Source organism: Piliocolobus tephrosceles, chromosome 9 (genome assembly GCF_002776525.5).
Source record: "Piliocolobus tephrosceles isolate RC106 chromosome 9, ASM277652v3, whole genome shotgun sequence".
Classification (NCBI taxonomy): Eukaryota; Metazoa; Chordata; class Mammalia; order Primates; family Cercopithecidae; genus Piliocolobus; species Piliocolobus tephrosceles.
The window spans coordinates 39794503-39804033 of record NC_045442.1 but is presented as its reverse complement, the minus strand read 5'-3'; the positions used below and the strand labels follow the sequence as shown (position 1 = coordinate 39804033).

General features: G+C 37.6%; 1 protein-coding gene and 1 pseudogene across 1 annotated transcript; one reads left to right on the top strand and one right to left on the bottom strand.

Annotated features, from left to right (window-relative positions):
• Window positions 1-1686: 1686 nt before the first annotated feature.
• On the bottom strand, window positions 1687-2373 carry LOC111552156 (annotated as a pseudogene).
• Window positions 2374-4276: 1903 nt separating this feature from the next.
• LOC111552223 (40S ribosomal protein SA-like) lies at window positions 4277-5316 on the top strand. Its single transcript, XM_023226325.2, has one exon. The coding sequence runs from the start codon at window positions 4348-4350 to the stop codon at window positions 5233-5235; it is 888 nt and encodes a 295-aa protein (XP_023082093.1). The 5' UTR covers window positions 4277-4347; the 3' UTR covers window positions 5236-5316.
• Window positions 5317-9531: the final 4215 nt, after the last annotated feature.

Here is a 9531-nt window from a genome sequence, read left to right as displayed (position 1 = left end):
TCTCAGCTCACTGCAAGCTCCGCCTCCTGGGTTCACGCCATTCTCCTGCCTGAGCCTCCCAGGTAGCTGGGACTACAGGCGCTGCCACCTCGCCCGGCTAGTTTTTTTTTTTTTTTTTTGTAGTTTTTAGTAGAGACGGGGTTTCACCGTATTAGCCAGGATGGTCTCGATCTCCTGACCCCGTGATCCGCCCGTCTCGGCCTCCCAAAGTGCTGGGATTACAGGCTTGAGCCACCGCGCCCAGCCACTGGAAGGTTTTAAGACAAAATTAACACTTCAAAATTTGATACTACCAGTATTAAACCAGTTATTGCCTGACGTAATAAAATGCCACATAATCTACTGCTGGAAAGTGAGATTGCTTAAATGGTTTGGGCTGCCTGATCAGTGCAACAGAGGCACCCACCTCAGATGGGATTCCACTAGTCTTACCAGTTCCTAGCCTGATGGGAAACATTATTTAACCTATGGCCCCATAAACATACTACTCACGAAACCATAACAAATCTTTTGTGTTTGTTTAGATAATTCTTCTCCAGAAAAATCATGCCCCCCTCTCTAATCAACTTTGATGCTTACAGAAATTAAAAAACAAAATTTACTAAACTACATGAACCTATTAAGGCATTTTAGAAATTGACTTCCAGAATAATGGAACATTTTTAAGCTCTCAAAATCCTGCTGTTTATAGGGCCACCTTACATTTGTGGAAATATACACTGTACTGAGAGGAGAATATATTACCTATAAGCTGTTCTGTGGCAAAATGATAGCTTATTTCTACCGTCTTCTTAGTTTGATTTGATTAAGACCAATAGGTCTGAGCTTCTAGTGATCAAGTTCTATTATGTCCTATAGTGATGGGCTTCCAGAATGAAAAGTAAACAATAATTGAGGAATCCAAACATTCCACTGATTAAGCTAAGTCTAGTGAAGACATAGCATGAAAAAGGTTGCAATCATTCCAGATAAGTGGATAATTTTATAAAACTAAAATCAAAGCACTGAAGATATGGAAAATTTCCTAAGTATGAAGTAATAAGATACAAAAATGACACAGGAATTACAAAAATATTTGCCAGGCCAGGTATCAGACCCCAGCATCAAGAAGTGGTTGACTCATGGGTTGGTAAGAAGAATTTACTGACAACAGTATAGGTTTGAAAAAGGAAACCACTATTAGAAAGTTGCCAGAGAGTGCAGCAGGCACCTCAGTGAGAGGACGGAGTGCACCGTGGTGGATTTTTCCTTAGGAGTAGTTATGAACTTTAAGGCAGAAGCTTGAGGGTAACTGGGACCATACTAGCCACATAGGTCATAATAAATGATTACATTTATAGTAATTTTGGTGCCTTAATGTCAAGCAAGGATTACACGGTGACTTTTGACATGGCATTCTGGAGATATATAGAAAGTCTAGTTACTTACAAACTTTTAAGTTGAAAAGAGACCTGGAACTAGATGCCAACTTTGGATACTAGGGAAGTTTAATTACTCCTAAATTCTTCAGATAAGTTTTGCCTGTTTTGTGGTCAACAGTTGGTCTTTGCTTCCTTCTAAATTCCTCAGATAAGAAGTATTTGTCTCCAGGGCCTATTACTGGGTGGTTTTTGTTTTCCTCAATATTTAAATCTCAGACTTGAGAAATGGGCTATACATTGCCTTCCAGGGGAGAAAAGAAATGCCTTAGATGTTCTGCGAGCACTGCACCTTAGGTTTGTTTTCAGTGATTGGTGGAACATGAATAGGAACCACATTACTGCTTGGGGACATGTTGTTTTCGGCTCTGTCTGATATTTGCTTCTGAGAAACAATGTGGGATATCTCTGTTAGAATTGTCTGAAAAGTAGCTTCCACATTTGTAGAGTCTAGAGCAGATGTCTCATTGAATGACAAATCATTTTTTTCTGCCAAAGCTCTTGCTTCAACTGTAGGAACTTCCCTGAGATGACGTAAATCTTATTTGTCCATGATAACATGACAACAATGTTACTATCAGTGTGATCTCTCAGTTCTTTCAGCAATCGTTCTATATTTTCATATGTGAGATGTTTAGCAATGTCTTAAACCAATAAGGCACCTACATCTCTATGATAATATGCTTATGTTATAGCTTGGTATTACTCTTGCCCTGCTCTGTCCCATACCTGTGCCTTTATTGTTTTCCTATCAATCTGGATGCTTCTTGTTGCAAACTACACCAATGGTACACTTGCTTTCCAGACTAAACTCATTTTGAGTAAATAAAGACAGGAGATTATTCTTTCCAACACCAGAATCTCCAATAAGGATAACATTAAAGAGGTACTCATTCTCATTGTTGCACGTGCCCATTGCACAACTGAGGAGTGAAGGGGTCGGAGCGGCAGTGGCATCTGTGAGACTAGGGAGGCACTGCTGCTTCTAATTTTCTACACTTGATGAAAAGTACCAATCCCGAGATCCAAGAATCTCAATGATCCTCAGGCAGGCAAAATAAAAACAGAGAAAACTACAAATTATGTCAACACGTATTGATGAAAAATAATGATAAAAAGTTGCCAGGTAGTGACCAAAGACTTAGATTGCAACACTCAATTCCCTTTGAATACTTGGAAAACTTTCTCAGGAAGGAAGGATATAAACAATCCTACACTGTAAGGATTAGAAAAAAAAAATATGCATTTAATGCCTAGCCATTGACAAACATTCACAAGCATCAGTACCATCCAGGAAAACATGACCTCACTAAACAAACTAAACAAGGCAGCAGTGACAAATTTCAGAGTGACAGAGATATGTAACCTTTCTGACAGAGAATTCAAAATAGCTGTTTTGAGGAAGCTCAATGAAATGCAAGATAAAACAAAGAAATTCAGAATCCTATCAGATAAATTTAATGAAGAGACTGAAATAATTAAAAAGCAGAAATAATTGTCAGGCAGAAATTCTGGAGCTAGACAATACAATTGATAAACTGAAGAATGCATCAGAATCTCTCAACAGCAAAACTGATTAAGCAGAAGAAAGAACTAGTGAGCTTGAAGACGGGCTATTTGAAAATACAGAGTCAGTGGAGTCAAAAGAAAAAAGAATAAAAAAAAAATGAAGCATGCTTACTTGGTCTAGAAAATAGCCTCAAAAGGGAAATCTAACTTATTGGCCTTAAAGAGGTGGTAGAGAGAGAGAATAGGGTAATTTAATCAAAGAGATAATAACAAAGAACTTTCCAAACCTAAAGAAAGATGTCAATATTCAAGTACAAGAAGGTTATAGAACACCAAGCAGATTTAACCCAAATAAGACTACCTTAAGTGATTTAATAATCAAACTCTCAAAGGTCAAGGATAAAGGAAAGATTCTAAAAGCACCAAGACAAAAGAAATAAGTAACATATAAGGCAGCTCCAATATGTCTGACAGCAGATTTCTCAGTGGAAACCTTACAGGCCAGAAGAGTAGTATGATATTTAAAGTGCTGAAAAAAAACCTCTTATCCCAGAATATTATATCCAGCGAAAATATCTTTCAAACATGAAGGAGAAATAAATACTTTATCAGACAAACAAAAATTGAGTGATTTTTTTAAACACCAGACCTGTCTTTTAAGAAATGCTAATGGGAATTCAATCTGAAAGAAAGGGACATTAATGAGAAATAAGAAATCATCTAAAGGTACAAAACTTACTGGTAAGTAACAATAAGTACATAAACAAATAAAGAATATTATAACAGTGTAATTGTGGTGTGCAAACTACTTATATCTCGAGTAGGAAGACTAAAAAAGATGAACCTATCAAAAATAATAACTACAACAAAATTTTAAGACACAGAGAGTATTATAAGGTATAAACAGAAACAACAAAAACATAAGAGAGGAGATGAAGTTAAAGTATTGAATTTGTATTAGTTTTCCCCTTGCTTGTTCGTTAGTTTCTGTGTTCAATTTTGCAATCAGAGTTAAGTTGTCATCAGCTTAAAATAATGGGCTATAAGATGTTATTTGCAAGCCCCATGGTAACCTCAAATCAAATATCTACAACAGTTACATACACACAAAAAAAGAAAAAATCAAAACACACCACCAGAAAAAAATCATTTCCAAAAAAAACAAGACAGCAAGGAAAAAATGAAGAGAAGACCACAAAACAACCAGAAAACAAATAACAAAATGGCAGGAGTAAGTCTTTACTTATCATTAATAACACTGAATGTAAATGGACTAAACGCTCCAATCCAAAGACATAGACTGGCTACATGGATTAAAAACACAAAACAAAACAAGACCCTCCTTTCAGCGCTACCTACAGAGGGGTCCATACGGCGTTGTTCTGGATTCCCGTCGTAACTTAAAGGGAAACTTTTCACAATGTCCGGAGCCCTTGATGTCCTGCAAATGAAGGAGGAAGATGTCCTTAAGTTCCTTGCAGCAGGAACCCACTTAGGTGGCACCAATCTTGACTTCCAGATGGAACAGTACATCTATAAAAGGAAAAGTGATGGCATCTACATCATAAATCTGAAGAGGACCTGGGAGAAGCTTCTGCTGGTGGCCCGTGCCATTGTTGCCATTGAAAACCCTGCTGATGTCAGTGTTATATCCTCCAGGAATACTGGCCAGAGGGCTGTGCTGAAGTTTGCTGCTGCCACTGGAGCCACTCCAATTGCTGGCCGCCTCACTCCTGGAACCTTCACTAACCAGATCCAGGCAGCTTTCTGGGAGCCACGGCTTCTTGTGGTTACTGATCCCAGGGCTGACCACCAGCCTCTTACGGAGGCATCTTATGTTAACCTACCTACCATTGCTCTGTGTAACACAGATTCTCCTCTGCGCTATGTGGACATTGCCATCCCATGCAACAACAAGGGAGCTCACTCAGTGGGTTTGATGTGGTGGATGCTGGCTCGGGAAGTTCTGCGCATGCGTGGCACTATTTCCCGTGAACACCCGTGGGAGGTCATGCCTGATCTCTACTTCTACAGAGATCCTGAAGAGATTGAAAAAGAAGAGCAGGCTGCTGCTGAAAAGGCAGTGACCAAGGAGGAATTTCAGGGTGAATGGACTGCTCCAGCTCCTGAGTTCACTGCTACTCAGCCCGAGGTTGCAGACTGGTCTGAAGGTGTACAGGTGCCCTCTGTGCCTATTCAGCAGTTCCCTACTGAAGACTGGAGTGCTCAGCCTGCCACGGAAGACTGGTCTGCAGCTCCCACTGCTCAGGCCACTGAATGGGTAGGAGCAACCACTGAATGGTCTTAAGCTGTTCTTGCACGGGCTCTTAAGCAACATGGAAAAATGGTTGATGGAAAATAAACATCAGTTTCTAAAAAAAAAAAAAAACAAGACCCAGTAATCTGTTGCCTACAAAAAACACACTGTACCTATAAAGACACACATAGACTGAAAACAAAGGGATGGAAAAAGATATTCCATGCAAATGAAAACCAAAAAAACCCAGGAGGAGTAGCTATACCTATATCAGACAAAATAGATTTCAAGACAAAAACTATAAATACAGACAAAGATGGTCATTATATAATGGAAAAAGGATCAATTCAACAACAGGATATAACAATTATAAATATAAATACACTAGACGCTGGAGCACCCAGATATGTAAAGTCAATATTTGTTTATTTATTTATTTATTGAGACAGGGTCTTACTCTGTTGCCAGGCTGGAGTACAGTGGTGTGACCAAGGCTCACTGTAATGGGTCACTGTAGCCTTGACCTCCCAGGCTCAGGTGATCTTTCCATTTCAGCCTTCTGGGTAGCTGGGACTACAATTACACACTACTATGCCCAGCTAATTCTTTGTAATTTGTTGTAGAGACATGGTTTTACCATGTTTCCCAGGCTGGTCCCAAACTCTGGACTCAAGTGGCCCACCTGCCTTGGCCTCCGAAAGTGCTAGCACTACAGGTGTGAGCTACCACATCGAGCCTAATGTCTTAAAACATTAAAAAAAAAAAAAAAAAAAAAAAAAAAAAAAAAAAAAAACTGAAATCATATAAAATATCTTCTCTGACCACAATAGACTAAAACTAGAAATCAATAACAAGAAGAACTTGGAAACTATACAAATACATGAAAATTAAACAATATGCTCCTGAATGACCAGTGGGCCAATGAAGAAATTAAGAAAACTGAAAAATTCCTGGAAACAAACGGATATTCACTGTCACCACTGTTACTCAACATAGGACTGAAAGTCTTAGAGCAATCAGACAAGAGAAAGAAATAAAGGGCATGAAAATTGAAAAGGAAGAAGTCAAATTATCCTTGTTTGCAAATGTTATAATCCTATGTTTAAAGAAACTAAAGACACCACCAAAAAATTATTAGAGCTGATAAACAAATTTAGTGAAGTCACAGGATACAAAATCAACATACAAAAATCAGTAGCATTTATTTATTTATTTATTTATTTATTTATTTATTTATTTATAGAGACAGAGTCTCGCTCTGTCCCCCAGGCTGGAGTGCAGTGGCATGATCTCGGCTCACTGCAACCTCCACCTCCCAGGTTCACGCCATTCTCCTGCCTCAGCCTCCCAAGTAGCTGGGTCTACAGGCACCCGACACCACGCCCAGCTAATTTTTTTGTATTTTTTTAGTAGAGATGGGGTTTCACCGTGTTAGCCAGGATGGTCTCGATCTCCTGACCTTGTGATCCACTCACCTCGGCCTCCCAAAGTGCTGGGATTACAGGCATGAGCCACCGTGCCTGGCCAAAAATCAGTAGCATTTCTATATGCCAACAGCAACAGTCTGAAAAAGAAATTGAGAAAGTAATTCCATTTACAACAGCTATAAATAAAATACTTAGGAATAAACTTAACCAAAGAAGAGAAAGATCTCTACAATGAAAACTATAAAACATTGATGCAAGAAATTAAACAGGGCATAATAAAAACAGAAAGATATTCCATGTTCATGGATTGAACAAATCAATATTATTAAAATGTCCATACTACCCTAAGCAGTCTACAGATTCAATATAATCCCTATCAAAATACCAATGACTTTTTTTATAGATATAGAAAAAACAATCCTAAAATTTATATGGAACCACAAAAGACCCAGAATAGCCAAAGCCATCCTGAACAAAAAGAACAAAACTAGACGAATCATATTACCTGACTTCAAATTAAACTACAGAGCTATAGTAACCAACACGGCATGGTACTTGCATAAAAACGGACACGTAGATCAATGGAACAGAATAGAGAACCCAGAAAAAAGTTCATACATCTACAGTGAACTAATTTTTAACAAAGTTGCCAAAAACACACAATAGGGAAAAGACAGTCTCTTCAATAAACGATGCAATAAATATACAGAAGAATGAAACTAGACCCCTATCTCTCACCATATAGAAAAATAAAATCAAAATGGATTAAAGACTTAAATTTAATACCCAAAACTTTGAAACTACTAAAATAAAACTTTGGAGAAACTCTCCAGGACATTGGTCTGAGCAGAAATTTCTTGAGCAGTACCCCAAAAGCACAGGCTGCCAAAGCAACAAAGGACAAACAGGATCACATCAAGTTAAAAAGCTTCTGCACAACAAAGGAAACAATCATCATAGTGAAGAGATGACCCACAGAATGGGTGGAAATATTTGTAAACTACCCATCTGGCAACGGATTAATAAGCCAAATATATAAGGAGCTCAAACAACTTAATAGGAAACAAAACAAATTTAATAGTCTGATTTTAAAATGAGCTTAAGATCTGAACAGACATTTCTTGAAAGAAGACATCAAATGGCAAACAGGTATATGAAAATGTGCTCAAAATCACTGATCATCACAGAAGTGCAAATTCAACCTACTATGAAATATCATCTCACCCCAGTTAAAATATTTTTTATCAAAAAGACAGGCAATAACAAATGGGGGTGAAGACGTGGAGAAACAGAAATCCTCATACAACATTGGTGGGAATGTAAATTAGTACAGCCGCTATAAAAACAGTATGAGGTTCCTCAACAAACTAAAATAGAACTACCATATGATCCAACAACCCCACTGCTAAGTTTATACCCAAAAGGAAGAAAATTAATATATCAAAGAGATATCTATACTCCCATGTTTATTGCAGCACTATTCACAATAGCCAGGATTTGGAATCAACCTAAGTGCCCATCAACAAATGAATGGATAAAGAAAATGTGGTGCATACACACAGTGGAATACTTTTCAGTGATAAAAAAGAATAAGATTCTGTCATTTGCAATGACATGGATGGAACTGGAGGACATTATGTTAAGTGAAATAAGCCAGGCACAGAAAGACAAACTTCATATGTTCACACTCATTTGTGGGAGCTAAATTTAAAACAATTGAACTCATGGAGACAGGCAGCAGGAGGATGGTTACCAGAGGCTGGGAAGGGTAGTGGGGGCAGGGGTAGGAAAAGGGGATGGTGATTAGGTACAAAAATATCCTTAGATACAATGAATATGATCTCATATTTGATAGCACAAAAGGGTGACTACAGTAAGCAATAATTTATTACACATTTTGGAATTACTGAGGGGGTATAATTGAAATGTTAGTAACACAAAGGAATGATGAATTCTTAAGGTGATGGATTTGCCCTGATGGGAGTGTTACATATTATGTGCCTGTATCAAAATATCTCATGTACTCCATCAATATATACACCTACTATGTACCCATAAAAATTAGAAATAAAAAAGTTAAAAATATAAAATATACATGACATAAGGTTGATCACCTTTAAAAAAAAGTTGCCAGAGAAAACAGTGGGACAGAGATAATATTAACACTGATTTCTCATCAAAGACAAGTCAGCCAGAAGAAAATAGAACAAGATTTTTAAGGTCTTGAAAGAAAAAAACTGTCAACCTGTAACTGTATATCCAACACATATATTCCTCAAAACACAAAATATAAATACATTTTTTACTCTACAAGAAATGTTTTAAAAGTTCCTCAGGCTAAAGGAAAATGATACCACATGTATCACATAGAGATATAGTTCTAGACAAAGGAATGAAGAGTTTCAGAAGAAGTAAACATTTGAGTATACATAAAAGGTTTTTCTCCTCATTTTCAAATCTCCTTAAGAGGTAACTGACTGTCCTAAACAAAATACTAACAATGCATATATTTAAAGAAACTTATAACCTATTTCCTCCTCTCTATCCTTCAAGTAAGCTATTGTTATATTTGTCATACATTTTATCTAAATCTATGACAAATATGAATACACACACACTATGGAGGCTGAAGGAAATATTGACCTTGTCAAACCAGAATTGCCTAAAAGCATTGTTGTTTTAGGGCAGTAATGGTTAAGAACTTGGGCTTGAGGCCAGTCACAGTGGTTCACGTCCAGCACCTTAAGGAGGTGGAGGTGGAAGGATTACTTGAGGCCAGGAGTTTGAGACCTGCTTGGGCAATACAGTGAGACCTTGTCTGTACAAGAAATTGCAAAATTAGCCAGATGTGTTGGAACGTGCCTGTTGTCCCAGCTAATATACAAATATACAAAGCAAATATATATGGTTTTGTATGTAA

What these genes read in the sequence shown, in the direction of transcription:
- LOC111552223 (XM_023226325.2), top strand. Translation starts at nt 4,348, where the DNA reads ATGTCCGGAGCCCTTGATGTCCTGCAAATGAAGGAGGAAGATGTCCTT.